The sequence below is a fragment of the Festucalex cinctus genome, chromosome 10, assembly GCF_051991245.1.
Source record: "Festucalex cinctus isolate MCC-2025b chromosome 10, RoL_Fcin_1.0, whole genome shotgun sequence".
NCBI classification, from domain to species: domain Eukaryota; kingdom Metazoa; phylum Chordata; class Actinopteri; order Syngnathiformes; family Syngnathidae; genus Festucalex; species Festucalex cinctus.
Window position 1 is genome coordinate 6,608,640 of NC_135420.1, and position 17,285 is coordinate 6,625,924.

Genomic DNA, 17,285 nt, shown 5'->3' on the forward strand with positions numbered 1-17,285 from the left:
GATAATATTGTAAAGTTAAAAAAAAAAGAAATAATTGTAATGTTGGACTAATTAATCAGACGGCCACAATCAAAATATATAAAATTTGTAATTTCACAAGCAGTCCTCAGAAGAGCAATGGAACTTGTACGGGGGAATCGTCCTGGATGTCATTATTTTACACACGAGTTAAAGTTACGGTGTAATTATTGTTATTATTATTTTTGTAATCATAGACCGACAAACGTGTTAAATACGACACAAATTCAATTACTGGTAACACAAATAGATATGACAAGGATTAAGGTCCTTATAACATTATTAACTGTGCCACGCAATGCATTCTGGGAACAATATATATGCAAAACGGGTAGATTTAACTCATCCAGAACTCAGTGTTGCCGCATACCATTTGCATTTGTATTTTTATTTTTTATTTTTATTTTTTTTTGGGGGGGGGGGGGGGGGGGGCGGCAATACGATTGTAATTTTCCGTAATTTAGGGCTGGCCCACAAATAGCAAAATTCTGCGTATAATTGACGGCAATCATTTTTAAGTTATATACCGTTATTTTACCGATGCGGCCCACTTGGTAATATATTTATATATATCTTTGCCAGAGAGCAAGGACCCTCTCAAAGCCAGCTAGCATGCGCCTCGCAAAATGTTACAACAGTTCTATATGGCAATGATTTTGCCCAAGGACTAAAGGGTGCTAGTGTGGATTGCCACTTAGAGTTGATGAGCCGAATGCTAGGGAAGTTAACTATTATATATCCTCAACATAAACGTAGATGGAGCCTGCAAACTAAAATGTAGAGATGAAAATCGAATTTCAAAGTCAGAAATCTGAGTTACCATAGATTTTCACATTCAGATTTACCTTGGGTAGTTCCTCAATCTGGTTGGCATCCAGGTAGAGCTCCTCCAGCGTTCTCTCAAAGCTAAAAATTTCCTTGGGGACCTGCTGCAGGCTGCAGTGAGAGTAGTCCAACACTGAGATCACTTCCTCTTCACCACGAAAACAACGGCATGGCACCAGCCGGCCAATCAGCTTCCTTTTTGTTGTCATTTCCAGACACTGTACTATAGAGGCAAAAAGAAAAGAACAACATTCAGTCAATTTCATCATTTTATATACTGTTTGGAATCATGGAACCCAGCGCAGCAGACGTTGGGCACAGCTGGAGCACACCCTGAACTGATTGCTTCACAACTGATAGTCTACAGCTCCAGATTAAACCATTAAGAAATCCTTATTGGAAAACAAAACTGTTGCTTGAAATACAGCACCATGAATTGGATATATGACATTCCCAATTTTATCCTACATTAAAGGGATACTTTACTTATTTAGCCATTTTTGGCAGTCAAACATTAATATTTTGCCTATAATATATTTGATATTTTCATTATTTTTCACGTACAATTAGTACCTTTAAAAACACATTTTGCAACTTGCAGGCAACTGAAAATGACATCACAAGGGCTCAGGTAACCAATCACAGCTCAGCTTGTGAATGTCACATGACCAAACCTAGAAAACAAGTGAGCTGTGATTGGTTACCTGAGCCCTTGTGATGTCATTTTCAGTCGACAGCAAGTTGCAAAATGTGTTTTTAAAAGGTAATAATTGTACGTGAAAAATAATGAAAGTATCAAATTAATTATAGACAAAATATTAACTTTTTATTACTATAATGGGCTAAATAAGTGAAGTTTCCCTTTAATTAATCGGCAAGGAATATCTAAAGTCAAACCACAAAATATCAAGTTAAGGGTACTATATTTTTTGTCCAAGACAATTTAATTCATTTGTTTTTAAGAACAATTGGACCACAAAAATGAAGAAATTATTTTTTCAGAACATTATTATTATATTTATTGGCACTTAGCCAATTTCAAGTTATTTCAGTAACGACATTGTGCAACATTGTCAACGTGTTTGTAGTGTTTTGAAACTGTGAAATTGTGCTCTATTTGAGGTTCAATTGTGTTAAAAAAAAACAAACAGGTTGACCAGGCACTCCTGAAAACAGAAATTGTTTTAAAAATGTCACACAATTTGAGAGGTTTGGCATACTATTAATTAGGGATATAATATCGAGATATCGTGATATTAAAACTGCCACAATATCGTCGTCGTCATGTTCACAATATTTAAAAGGAACACATCTGTTAAAAAAAAAGAAGTCATGTTGATTTCCATTTGTGCGGTTCTAGCACCCTCTAGTGGCTAGTTTATTAGTGCAATTTAATTTCCATTAGGGATGTTTTGGCCTTCTAAGTTTAAAAGCTATGCTAATTGTCAGATAAAGGGGAAAGGGGAACCTAATTTGCTTGTGAAGAGATCAATGTGTGCTTGCATTACCAAGTAAGTGCCTCAATATTGTTATTAGAGATTGTAGGTGGTTTATATGCATTGCTGTTATGTACAAAAGCACAATATTGTGATCTTTTTTCAATATTGCCAATGCCCCCACAATATCATGACAATTATCGTATTGTGACATTCATATCGTGATGATATCGTATCTTGAAGTTTGGATATTGTTACATCCCTATTATTAATACACATCATCTGTGTAACACCGTTCTTCTGTTGTAGAATCACGCCTCCATCATATTCACATTTAATGGCCTGTAGTCTTGCCTGCTTTCCACTCTTGCATTTATTGCAAACTCCATCACAAAGGCCACACAACCGTGCCTTCCTTTTGCAACACTGACCTTCTCCACAATGCACATCATTGCATGTTTAATGCATGCAATAAAATGCATTTTATAACTTGACTTAAAAATTAAGGAGGTAAATGGCAATTTTATATAAATATGTTGTTTGTAAATTTCAGAAGAAAATGGCAATGTTGAATAATCATGTACTTACTGTGATCAAATAAAAGTGCGAGACCAGGTTTTTTTTTCATAGGAAGAAAAAAGAACTATATGCGATCTTTCTTGTTTAATGTGGAGACAGTAAAACTGGGCATGATGAGGGATCGAAGAGTGGAGATGAGTTCATCGCATCGCAAATAAAAAACAGATGCCAGAGAGGAGCTGAATCGAAGCGGGAATGACGTGTGAGACCAGCATTCAGAGACCTGAAACTTCATCTTTTCATTGAACACACTCATGTTCAATTTCAAATGAGTTGGGGGTGAGAGACGGATGAAATTGAGCAGTGTGAGTTCTAGCTAAATCAGATTATAAGACTGCAGAAACATTTGTCTTTAAGAGCTGGACCAATAGATCATTTTCCACAGACATGCTCAGAACACACATTAAATAGCTGAACAAGAATTTAGTTTGTCCACAAATGTATGTTTAAAAAAACAAAACAAAACAAAAACAGTACATTGTATTTAGTACTCACACTTTGTCTGTCTGTGGCTGTTTTCACTGTATTAGGTTTTATTAGTGCAATAAAAGTGTATGAACAAATGGGTGCCTCACAAACCATTCTTGCCTTTCAACAGCAACATATTGGCATCATTTTTGCAAACATATTCATTGCTAGGTAGTATTCAGTGTGGCACATGCTTGTTCCTGTGTTCATTTTGTTTTGCCAGTTAAGGACAACTGTGATTTTCAATTATTAGTTGTGGGAATGCTCAAGCATTCCCACATTTGTTATTGTGATTTTTATTCCCCATACTTTTTTTTTTTGCCGCCTAACAACTCCCACATACTACTTCCAATTTACATTCTTCAAATTTCAACTATCTTAAAAAATTAACGCCTCCCAGGGTATATATAATCTGATGCCACATTACTTCCAGTATTTGCACAATTTAACATTTAATATCAACTTCTCCCCATTCATTTTCAATGGGACAGTCATTGAACTTTTTCACAAGTATCACTTTCCACGCCCACTTCCATATATATAACATCATCATTACCAGGTGTCTGATACTACTCGGTGGCACAGTTGGTAAAGCGCATTGTCCAGTAACCAGGAGGTTATAATTCCATAATTTATCTCTCAATTTGCTTTCAGCATTTCTCCAGAAATTGCACTTAGTGTAGTTGTTATAAATAAAAATCTGAAGGATGAGCTACAGGAAGAAAAGTTCACCTGTAAGCCGTTAATTGTGGGAATGCTGAACGCATCCCACATATGTTATTCGGATCTCCTCACTTTTTTTTGCTGAGAAACAACTGCCACATAATACTTCCAATTTACACCGTTCAAATTTCAACTTGGTTCAAAAATTCTTGCATTCCGGGGTATATTTACCGTCTGATTCCACATTACTAACAGTACTCGCACAATTTGACGTTAAATAACTTTTGCCCATTCATTTTCAATGGGACTGACATTGACCTTTTTCTAAGTCCCACTTTCCACGTCAACTTCCATACATACAACTGATCATCATTATCAGCTCTCATACTTCTCAGTTCTTTTTATTCATTTATCTTTTAACTTCAATTAAAACTTTGACATTTTCTCATAATTTATCTTTGAATTTACTCTATAAGCATTCAGCTTAGCATTCCCACGCAATTTCTCCAGAAATTGCACTTAGTCTAGTTTGCTTCACTATGCAACCACAGTGTTGATTAAAAATAGCAACCTCTTTTCAAGCCAAGAGAATTAGAATGCAGCTACTAAACCAGCATCAGGGACAATGACAAATGTTTGCTGTGAATGGGAGAGACAACATTGAGAGAGGACTGGGAATGGTCACCTTCACCTTCAAGATGTATGCCAAAATAAGATGTATGCCAGGAAAAATCCAAAACATAGCCAAATTGGAAGAAATTAATAAGCAAGGTGCAATATGATTTTAGCTACTATTTAACATGGTATTTAAATATGGCAGGCATTGGAAGGGATCCTCATTTTCAACGCTTTAGTTTTGTAAAAACAAGACCCACCTGTGTGGATTGACCAATAGTAAAGATTTGTGGAAAAAATATTACATTTACCAAATTGTAACATAGGAAGTTCCAGCTCGGCAGTGATAAGTATCAACACAAATACTTCTTGAACTGAATAAGGAGTCCTGCCCACTACAATGGAAAACATCTGAAGAGAGTGGGAACAAGTTAGCACCATTTGGGTGAAACTGTATAGTGAGTATGGTTGGCTACGTTGCCTCTTGCTGCTGCTATGGCAACAGGATGACTGAGCAGACTGATGCTGCTCTAGCAGTATTACATGTGGATGTGCAAAAGCATCTTGTTTATTTCAAAGCAATGACTAAAACAAAAATGTACTGAGGCATTTATCGAGAACGGATAGCACACACATGCTCGCTACGCACGTAATACCCAACAAATACCCGCACAAGCAAAACTATCACGTCATCCCTCTTCTGAATTTCACCTCAAGTCGTCTCTTGTAGCTGTTATGTGGTCGAATGTGCTTGTGTGCTATCTCCAGCAACTTGAGAGGGTGAGACCCTCGGGGTCCCATGACAGCCATCACTTCACGTGCAGCCTTGCTATCTCCATGGTAACTGCTACCATAGTGACGGTCTCCCAGGAGCTGGGTGTATTTTTACTCATCCTCTCTGTCATAAAACAGAACATGCTGCTCTCAGTGGGTGATTGCTCCACATTTGGTGTTGCTTTACATAAACAATCATTTCAGACACCTTTAAAATACATCTGCAGGACAATATTCTCTGTGGCGTCTTTTGTTTTTGGTCAATGACTTGGGAGCACAAACCACGTCTGCTCTTATGTTTCAATAGAAGTCACAAACTTTGGCTCATGAAATTAGAACATTGTGTAAAACAAATACAAACAGAATTGAATGATTTTAATATCCTTTTTTAAATCAGAACAATCTCAAGCAAAGACGGTGAGCACACATCATCAGCATCAAATCAAGAGGCTGTGTTGGAAAATAGACATACAAGTGCTGCCAGCATTGCTGCAGAGGTTGAAGGGATGAAGGAACTCAGCCAGTCAGTCCTCAAACCACACGACACTAATTTAAATTGGTCGACATCACCGTCGTCCCTAAAGGAAGCCTCTTCTAAAGATGGTGCATATCCTGTTGTCTGATAAGACCAATATAAACTTATTGGGTTCAGATGGTGTCACTGTGTGTGTGAGGCAGCAACCAGGTGAGGACTACAATGACAAGTGTGTCCTTCATACAATTAGTGTGAGTGTCATACTGTAGTGCTCATGGCTTTGGGGAGCTTTGTTCACCTTTTCAGCAGTGATACTTTTCCAAAACACATCCATGATGTCAAAACTGAAAAGGTTTCAAAGTGACTACAATCAGTGTGTCTTACTAAAGTCACAGGGGAAATGCTATGAGACAATACAAGTTCTTCACAAACACAGGGGCATATTCACTAAAGGTTTGTGTCGCCTTTGCACGGCGTTAACCGGTTAAGTGCGTGGCCAACCAGATTGCGCGACGGTGCGCCGGTGTTATTTGCGTATGTAAAGTAGATCATTTGCATACATTTGACGCAAATTATACCCACCCCAATGCAAATGAGACTCATTGATATACAGCGTCAAATTCACTAACGCCAGCACAAATAGCCACACCTCGTTTGCATGACGCAAATAAAGTTTTGGAAAGCATGTATTAACCTGCTGCAACCTCGATCCCGGGATCATGACAGCAGTGCATGGCACGGTGTACGCAGCTCTCTGGCTTGTTAACGCAGAGAGGAGAGACAGAGAGAGAGAGAGGGAGGGGGAAATGTTTGTTTTAGGACACATAACGTAACCCGGCCTGATCGGCAATGTCAGGGAGGCATTTTACGATCATTTTTACATGCCAGATGCATACTGTACGCCCACGCCAACCTCTGAAAATATATTTTAAAATACGATCGCACCAATAATTTGTATTTTATGAATAAATGACGTCGTCGTCGTCCTCTCTGCTCTGTACAGCTTAATGGCGCTATAAACGCTTACTCTCGGTCCAACCTCGCTTTCTGTCATCTTTCTCGCAACTGTTACCATAACAACCATGTTCTTAGCGCAAATCCATTGCCATACGTGGTAAATCAGGTGCAAATTTGCTCCAAGCTGTCAGTTTTGTGGGCGTGTTCGCGCCGGTATGTGATTAGAGCAATATCCTTAGTGAATAGGTGGGTAACTGGGCGCAGACTGCGGGTGCAGTTGTGGTGCAATATTTCGCGCTATTACCGGACGCAGCGCATTCTTAGTGAATATGGCCCACAGACTCCTGACAACCCCCCCCCCCCCCCCCCCCCCAAAAAAAAAACAAAAACAAAAAACAAACAAAAAAAGGTACTTGTAGTCATGAAAGTTTGAAACCGTCACTCTAAGTGGTTCCGTTAGAGAAAGAAGCCTTTAGCCAGATACACTAACTTCAAGCACTACTTAATTTTACACTTGCCCCGACGGAGAAAGAACATTCCTTCTGGGTAAATTTTATTGTCAGACAAGATGAAGATTATTGGTCCACAGCAAACAATACCAGCTGCTGAACAGTTCGGTGTTTGCATCGTTTTCTGGCAACTAGTACGTTGAGTACATCCCACAAAGTAATTGGAAAAATGAAAGAAAACTTCAGCACCAGCATTATTCAGCATCATCTCATACTGACAAAATAAATATTTAGGTAAACAAAATTACACAAATCCCAACAAGTGGTGCAACTCAACTCAAATCAACTTCACTCATAGAGCACTTAAACTATAACCGTAACAATAGAAAGTAAATATATAGAAATACAAAGTGCAGTACATAAATTAAAAATCAGCCATATAAAAATAGACAGTTAAAACAAATAATTAGTAAATATAATAAAACACTAAAACAGTTGAGTTTAATGCTGAGTTGAAAGCTAAGGAATAAAAATGTGCTTTAAGACGAGTGTTAAAAATGGAGCTAGCGGGGGCTTGCCAACGCTGAACTGGAGGTCATTCCAAAGAAAGCGACCGATACCCTTGGAGCCTCTGCATAGAACTCGGTACTTCCAATAGTGTCTGGTCCCGTCTGGTCCGCTGACCTGAGGCACTGAGCATGTATGTAGGGTTAGAAGAGCTCAGAGAGGCAAGGTGGGGCGAGACCATTTAAAGATTTAAAAAAACATTTTAAAGGCACCGTGTGTAATAAGTGACCACTAGATGCCACCATAGTATAGAATGCAGATGAAATGCACGCATTTAGAAGCACGCACATGCTCACGTATGAAGCGACAGAGTTCAGAAAGTAAACGTGACTCTGGCTTCTTTTTTATGGCATCCGACTACACTGCTATATTAGCAGGAAGCTGGATTTAAATGTTTTTTTCTTACAAGCTGCAACAACTGGCATTCTCACATTACTAAAGTCTGTATGTCAGGAAGTGGAACAGTTTGCATGTAAACAAATCCCGGTTGTGGTTCATACCGGAAGTCGCACACATAATTCAAGTAAAAGCTTGTGGGGCATAGGATAAAGTGGATTAACATATTCAATATTAATTTAAAAAAAAACTAAATTATCTTGTGAAACCAATTAAAGTTTAAAATTATATATATATATATATATATATATATATATATATATATATATATATATATATATATATATATATATATTAAGGGTGTCACGATTTCGATTTTTTATCGAAATCGATCGAAATTACGTCACGATTTCGAGCATCGAAATAGAAGAGAGGACACACGATTCGATGCCCCCCCCCCCGCGCCCGCCGCCACCGCCGCCACCGCCACCTCCCAGGAAAGCAAATGAGACGCAGCCATTCAGCTACTAGCTAACGGCACTTGTTAGCTGACTTCTCCTGCAGTCATGATGGCAAGCGCGGACAGACACAGCAATGGTGCTTCAAGCCGCTCCCGCTTCTCTCGTCACCAGTTTGGAAACATTTTGCGTTCCCGGTGAGTTATGTCGACAACGTTCACGTTGTCGATAAAAAGACCACAGTTGCAAGATATGCTATGTGCGCGTACTGTACTCGGCCACGGTGTTACGCCCGGCTCGTCAAGGGGAAGGGAAGTAACACAATAACAGAAAATATAGAGTAGATAAACACGGGTCGACTTTAACATCTGAGTAGTTTTAATTGAAATTTCAGGCAGGGGTTTGACAAGGGAGTGAAAGTGGAAGGTGAACAAATAATAACCGCATTTGACAGAACTGACAGAACGGAGGAGAAACAACAATAACCAATAGGGGTATAATACACGGATACACAATAGCGTCGCGCTGGCACAGTCGTCCAATCGGAGTGTCGCGCTGGCACAGTCGTCCAATCGGAGTGTCGCGCTGGCACAGTCCTCCAATCAGAGTGTCGCGCTGGCGCATTCAAACTGAAGTACCATTATACGGGCACCAGCCGACACAAACACACACATACATACTAGGGGAGCGGAGCCGGCGGCGGGCCCGAGCCGCCAGCCGTAACAACGGGAAACACGACAAACATGACGGGACATTTACGCAGGCATCACAAAGATTTAGATTTATCAAATTCAACTAGAAGTGGGAAAACAACGGTCCAACCAACTATTTCATCCTCATTTACAGTGAAACTTCCACACACTTCAGCTCGCGCGAAACGCCAGATCCATAGGTCTATTTATAGCAGCAGACCTGCAGCCTTGGAAAACGCTGGATTCAAACATTTAATTAGTGTACTTGAACCACGCTACAGTATGCCCAGCAACTGTAAATGTTGGGATATAGTTTGTTCAGGCTGTATTTGTTCCATGACTTTGGATACAATATATTTTTTGTTGTTGTTGCACATTGCACATTATTTTAAGAGGAACGCACAGCACACTGTTGTAACCAAAAACAGTCAATAGATGGCAGGCACCCACTGTGACTTTTTGTTTTTGTTTTTTTATTTTTTATTTTACACTTCAGTAAGAACAAGACGGTTAACTTTATATTGTAAATAAATTCTTTGAATTTGATCATTCCTGCCTAATGTCAATTATCATATATTACATAAATTTACACAAAAATAATATGGAAATTGCATCACCTATATGTAGCCGATCTTTTGAAATAAGATTTACTGTACAATGAATAGAACCAATGATCATAGACTAGCCTTAGCCTACAGAAGCATATGCCTCTGTGTTATAAAGTGGGGGAGCGGAAAAAAAAAAAAAAAAAAAAAATCGAAAAAAAAATCGAATCGTGACCCCAAAATCGAAATTTAAATCGAATCGTGGAGTTGGCGAATCGTGACACCCCTAATATATATATATATATATATATAATAAAAATAACAATTGTGGCATGGCACATTCAACTTATTTTACACTGACAGTTAATAATGTGCAAGTGTTACTTCAAAGGTTTTTAGTTTTTCAATTACATTTTATTGACATTGTTTCCTATGGGAAAATGCCTTTGGAACACAGAACATGCAGAATTCAAGCCTGAATGGATTGTATTTGACCTCAGAGGTTTATTATGATGTTAACAGCCATGCATTTCACTTAAGAGAAGTGTTCCTAGACTTGGAATATAAAGTGTATCTGGGTTACTGTTGTTTATTTTCCCATGAGGTACTAGGTGTTATAATTACTGATTCCTAAAGGGAACTGATCCTTGGTTAAAACAAAACAAAACAAAACAAAACAAAAAAAAACATGCCACTTTTGTTCTGGGTTTCAGATTCTCAGATGTGATTATCCATTGATGTATCTTCCATCCATCCATTTTCTTGACCGTTTATTCCTTGGGGATGCTGGAGCCTATCTCAGCTGGCTCTGAGCAGTAGGCGGGGGACACCCTGGACTGGTTGCCAGCCAATCGCAGGGCACACAGAGACGAACAACCATCCACACTCACAAGCACATCTAGGGACAATTCGGAGCGCCCAATTAACCTGCCATGCATGTCTTTGGAGTGTGGGAGGAGACCGGAGTACCCGGAGAAGACCCACGCAGGCACGGGGAGAACATGCGAACTCCACCCAGGAAGGCCGGAGCTTGAAATCGAACCTGAGTCCTTTGATGTATTTTGATATTTAAATAAATCTGGTCGTTATATCATGGGCCCACGTCTAACGCTGAACTGGTTTTATGGTTTTATGGTAACACTTTAGCAGCTAAATCAGAGGTCAGAACCCCAGTAAGATCAATGTCTTTCACAAATGATTTGTGACAAGGCTACAAAAAAAGAATTAAGTATATTCCAGCGATCAGGTCATGTTACATTTCACACATCAGGACAATGAAAACAAACTACCAACCAACCAATGTGAGAATGTCAATTTGAGTATATTTGTGACCCTAAATAAATACCGCATGAAAAAAAAAAAAGGTCACCAAAAGTGGAAATCAGAACCTAAATAAAATGGCACACCCCTTATTTATTTAATACCACTTATCAAGTTGAGGGTTGCCAGGAGGCTGGCGCCATAACCTATCCCAGTTTTTGGGCAAAAGGTGAAATATACACTGTACTAGCCACCATTTAATCACAGGGCATATAGAAAGACGCACAACCATCATTGATTAAAACATTGCACCATCAAAAAAATAAATAAATAAATAAAAACATTTGTAGGATGCCACATTTTATTAACATGTAAGAGCTAATCTGTGTATAGTGTTGACAGTAACTGCGATGACAATCAAGGCACTGACCCAATTCAACACAGGTGTGCAGCACAGAGAAGCTCCAGCAACCACAATGTCTCACAAGCAGTCCCAATTTTGCTACATAGGTGGGCACATGGACCTGATGTTCTGGAACAAAATATCTGGCAAGGTGATCTACTACATTATGTCACCTGGCCAGGGAAAGCAATTGAGGGTCAGAGACCATCTCATTTTATTGATATGTGCAAATCAAAGCAATCCGTCAACAGTTTTGCAAACATTCCCAGATTGAAATATTTGTTTTTTGTTTAAAGGCTTGGAGTCAGCCAACTGTCCCTTGTTTCTATGTGGCTCACAGTGAGCCGTTTATTTGAGCCTCTCCTTCTGCCGCGTCTCACTTTCTCGCTCACTCTTGTTTCCAAGCCAGTCATGTATTTTTTCCCGTCTCCGTTTTTTTCCAGGGTTTTGCTCAGTGGCCCACTTCTGCCTGAGACGATTAATCACGATTAATCAGCTAAATTACTTGCGTATTCGCGTAATATAAATAAATACAAAATACCGTAATATTTTGACATTAACACATTTTATTATCTGAATCATTTGCAAACATTGATTAGATGCATGTACGCAATTGCATGCATGCGTGTATTGCTCAAAATGTAACAGCATCATATCAAATGGGTGCAATTCAGCAATTGTTAATTAAACGCAAATTACTTTTGTTTTATCTAAAGTCCCGTTGGGGTGTTTTTAAAGCGAAATTTACCACTGAGCACACCAACTGGAGTCACCCCGCTCATTTTGGAACAACAGGCGTAGGAAATGCCGTGCATTGACCTATCACTGACCTGTGCAGCCTTCAATGTAACCATCCGTGGTTACGTTCAACGCTCAAGTGCGGTCAAAAAAAATAGTACGATTAATATGCGTTAATACGTGTTTAATGCGACATTTAGACAAATTATATGCATAGCACAATTTATTTAAACCGGCACACAGAGAGCAAGACCTCAAGTCTCCAAAACTCTAAACACATTTTCTGCTTTACACACATTTTGCAATTCAAAATGGCATTGAACGCGGTTCTCTGCATCAGACACAACAATCTGACATAAGGTCACGTTTCCCATTTCAAAACCATGCCATTCAAAATGACAGTACATGAACTAATTGGCCAATATAATGTGTTGCCTGGCCAAACACCTCAATGGTTAATTGTTACTACCTCAATCAGAACGTAAGCACTATCAAAAGACGACAGATGAACTTTATTTATTTTATTTTTTTTACAACAACAATGGAAGAGGTGGCAGAGAGAGGAAGAGAAAGAGAGGATGAGAATGACGGGTGAGGAGAAAGAGTGAGAGGTTTGGGGTTTAGCTGGTAGAAGAGTTTATGGCCAAAGAAGACAACTTTCAAATAAAATCAAAGCAACCTTAGTTGATCATGTTATCAACCATGGGCTGACAATGAGAGTGGCTATCTATCTATCTATCTATCTATCTATCTATCTATCTATCTATCTATGTACTTGTATGTATGAATGACTATTATGCTATAGTTTTTTTTTTTGCTACCCGTCTGTAGTCCACCAGTTGAGATGAGATTCACTGCTTTATGTGACAGTAAACGTCCTTCAGCAAAAGGGAAGTAAACATCTTATGAGGTCACTTTGCCATGCTGGTGTCCAAGCAGCTTGTCCAGTACTCAGAGCCAGATGGAGCTGAGGCACACATACTGTACTGTACATGTACACGCACGTGCATGCACGCGCACGCACACAAGCATACGTGCACACACGGGCGCGCACACACACTACTACTAGTACTACTACTACTGCTACTTGTACTTCAGTATCATGTCATCAGCTTCATACTGGTGATGTTGCAGTGTTGAACTCTTCATACAGCATGCTAGAAACAGGATTAAATTTTGGGTAAATTTAGAATCAAAATCAACTTTAGCTTTATTGGCCAAGAATGTAAAACCTTACAGGGATTGTTTCTCCATTTTACAGTTTTTTACGATTGCTTAAGCACCAAGTACAAAACGGGGCTCGGATTTTAAAAACCCTACATGCAATTAGCACAACCATTCACACAAGATGCAGAACATTTCACATCCTGTACATAAGGAATCAATCTTGTCAAAACTCTAAACACATGTAGCCTATATCAACCATCGTATGTTCCTATATGACATACACAAGTGTCATAAGGTTTAACTCGGTTTGAACCAGTTACAGACTGCAATGTTTTACTTAATCAACTTTTAACAGTTACAGTAAGCAAAGTACACAAAGAAAGTACAAATAGACAAGATGGTCATGGATTGCCAATGCTGCTTATCGGTTGCACATTGACCGACACACCATTCATACGTCCGTGCGTGCTGTCGAGTTGGAAGCGGGAGACGACGTCATCAATGCGACGACGCGCGTCTGAAAGCGCGCAAGACGGGAAACTTCGGCCAAGCCGGCAACATTCTTTTCATTGGCTTTTTATTTGCTATTTATTTTATTTTATTTATTTATTTTTATTTATTTATTTTATTTTTATTGAGTGACGTCATGTACCCGACAATTTCGGCCTTCGGAGGACCCAGCATTGTGAATTTGGACGCAAGCAGTGACGTGAGCCTCGAATAAATACACGTACTGAGCACCGACTGAATCACGTTTCTGTCCATCGATACAGACGGTCCCTCTCGTTTTTGTCTCATTCCAGGTATTTTCAAGTCAAATCATTCGCTGAACATTCGGAAGCACTCGGCGAAGGCAGGGTGTCTCAACTACGGGAACCGACGGAAGACTTAAGTGCCCAGCTCTGAATTCAACTATCCCGCCACAATATAGCCAGCTGCAGGACAAGACAACAAAAATCACTCCGTAAACCCCGTAAATACAAAAAAACGTGATCTACGTTATATAACGTGATCTACGTACACAAAACCTGATCTACGCACACAAAACCTGATCTACACACACAAAGAAGCCTATCTTCAAAAAAAAAAAAAAAAATCTTTCAAGTGCAACAAAATGTTTTGCGTACGTAAAAAACAATTCTATAACTGGATAAAAGTCACATATTTTTGACAGTGATATTCTGCCGAGCAATTCTACGTGCCGAAAACCCAAGATCCACACACGCAAAGCCAGTAAACTTTACAGCAGGGGGCGCTGTTGAATCAGTGGCGTATAGACCCCTTCAGAGTTTGTAAACAATGTGACGCAATTTAAAGGGCGAGGCTTATCGATCGATCAATCGATCTGATTGGTTATCACTAAGTAAAGGATAAAAAAACGACATCACATAGGTCTAACATCACCAAACTGTCACATAGCAAAAAAACAGTTGAAACTGGATGCTGTTACATCAATTCCAAAACAGACACGTAACGGGTCATGAACTCTGGCGCATGAACTTTGGCGCGACCCAGGCCCAGACATGACAAAATGAAGCACTGCAACCAAAACTACATATAGCTTTACCAAAATCTAACTTTTGTACCAAGTGGCACACGCGTCATTCATATTACCAGATTTATATCTCATCAACTACACACCGTCGTGCATAATGCAAAGCACTCTCTCGTCTTTAGTATGCTTTGCCATCATACTAAAATGCTTCAAATTGTAGAACATTCTTCAGATTGTTGACAAGCTCAGAAATATTTGAAGATACACACATGCTGTTCAAACTTTTTAACAATTTAAATGTACTTTTTTTTTTTTTTTTTTTTTTTGTCCACAAGTCAGGGCAACAAATGCACAGCAGGTATGTTTACATTGCTTGCTTCGGTTCGCCCTCCCCTCTCGCGTACATTCAACCTGGTCCAGGCCACCTCGGAACCCAGCCGATAGGTACGCAACTCTCCTCGTGCGTTCAAAGCTGAGGCCTGTGTTGTTGTGCACCCGCTAAATGGACCGTGCGGAAACAGAAGAGCTGTTGTGATCGGCATAACCGGTGTTGTTGAACAGCTGCGGTTAGATAATCCTGACGTTTAAAAACTAAGATTAATCGTAAAACCGGTTAATTGCCGCATCCCTAGTCACGTTTGCCATTTCAAAACACTGCCATTCAAAATGACAATACATGAACTAATCGGCCAATATAATGTGTTGCCTGGCCAAACACCTCAATGGTTAATTGTTACTACCTCAATCAGGAAGTAAGCACTATAAAAAGACGACAGATTAACTTTTTTTTTTTTCAAAACAACAATGGAAGAGGTGGCTGAGAGAGGAAGAGAAAGAGAGGATGAGAATGACGGGTGGGGAGAAAGAGTGAGAGGTAGGGGTAAAGCTGGTAGAGGAGTTCATGGCCAAAGTGCAAATTGCAAAATGTGTGTAAACCAGAAATTGTCTTTCGAGTTTTAGAGACTTGAGAAGAGATTTTGCTCCCTGTGTGTCAGTTTAAATAATTGTGCTATGCATGTCATTTTAGCAATTGGAAAAAAACTGTAAATCGCCGAGTTGGGGTCGGCAATTCTGGTCCCAGAGAGCCGCAATCCTGTGTGTCTCAGATGTCTCCCTCGTCCAACATAGGTGAGGATTGTTATCAGGCTTCTCCAGAGCTTGCTGATGCATTGATCATTTGACTCACCTACCTGTGTTTGAGGAGGGAGACCTCTATGCATACACCTCTAAACATGCAAGACTGCAGCTCTCTAGGACCAGGGTTGCTTATCTCTGGCATAGTTGGATCTGACCAGCAAATTTCATCATCGTAGGCAATATTCTCGTTGTTGTTTTTTTGTTTTTTTTAACCCATGGTCTTGTTGGAAGGCCTCCCTTCCAATCCATGGTTGATGACATTATCAAATTGTTGAACAAATTTTAGTTGACAAATTTGGCCTTCTTCTTTGAGGACGTTCTCCTCCTAATTCAGTTCTTCCTCAACCTCAACCTCCTCTACGGATTCACCTACCCACACTCACTTTTCTTTCTCTGACTTCTTCCATTTTGGTTGAAAGCAGGTGAACTCACTTGGTGCATTTTGTAGTGCTCAAACCTGATTGGTTTGTCTACAATAAAGCAATCGTGTGTTGAAACAGCTGGCTCATGCGTGTGGTGATTTGTCAGTCAGTGCTTTGGAATTGCAAGGAAGTGCTATTATGACATACTTCTGTGTCTAATGCATAAAAGTGTGTTCAGTGTTTTACAAATCATTGTGTGTGTGGTTCTAAAAAGTGTGAGGCTGACTTCGTGTTTATAGTGGTGAAAGCCTGGTCCAATGTTTTGCTCCTTCAGTGTAAGGACAACAAAAAAACAAACAAAACAAAACAAAAACAAAAGAATTACATAATTATTATCACCTTAGACTTAGCCTTGACTTTATCCCAAAGGGATCAATAAAGTCAAGTCTAAGTCTAAGTCTAAGGTGATGATAATTATGTAATTCTTTTGTTTTTAGTGTTTATGCAATCGTGAAAATCTGTAAAATTCATGTGTCTGAGGAATGATATGAAGTGCAACAGTGTCAATAATCTGGTCTGAATAACAGTTGTTGGAATTGACAAGTCAAAAGTAAAGGTGGCCTGACACTTGCATGACTTTTGGGCACGATTCTGTCATGGCAAGTCGTGCCATTTTGGGGCACGAACTGGGAGGCTCCCGCACTGTTCACGACTAGTTGACGCATAGTTCATGACGAATTTACGACGAGTTCACGAATGCGTGACCTTTCTTGTCCACATTGACACGAGTTCACGCATAGTTTGCGCATAGTTTACGCACTTCCCGCATTTGCACGACGAGTTCGTGCAATTCGGACGGTGTCGTG

The 17,285-nt window shown here is 39.6% G+C and overlaps 1 protein-coding gene across 15 annotated transcripts in view; it reads right to left on the reverse strand.

Annotated features, from left to right (window-relative positions):
- Positions 1-17,285, reverse strand: part of lrrc7 (leucine rich repeat containing 7) — a 186,322-nt gene that overhangs the window by 101,853 nt on the left and 67,184 nt on the right. For 14 of the 15 annotated variants that reach the window (XM_077533314.1, XM_077533313.1, XM_077533312.1 and 11 more), the window contains one exon: positions 864-1,066. In XM_077533314.1, coding sequence (XP_077389440.1) covers positions 864-1,052 — 189 coding nt within the window. In that variant the 5' untranslated portion in view covers positions 1,053-1,066. Of the gene's footprint in view, positions 1-863; positions 1,067-5,315; positions 5,396-17,285 lie in introns of those variants that run through there. The other variant, XM_077533315.1, reaches the window with a different exon arrangement.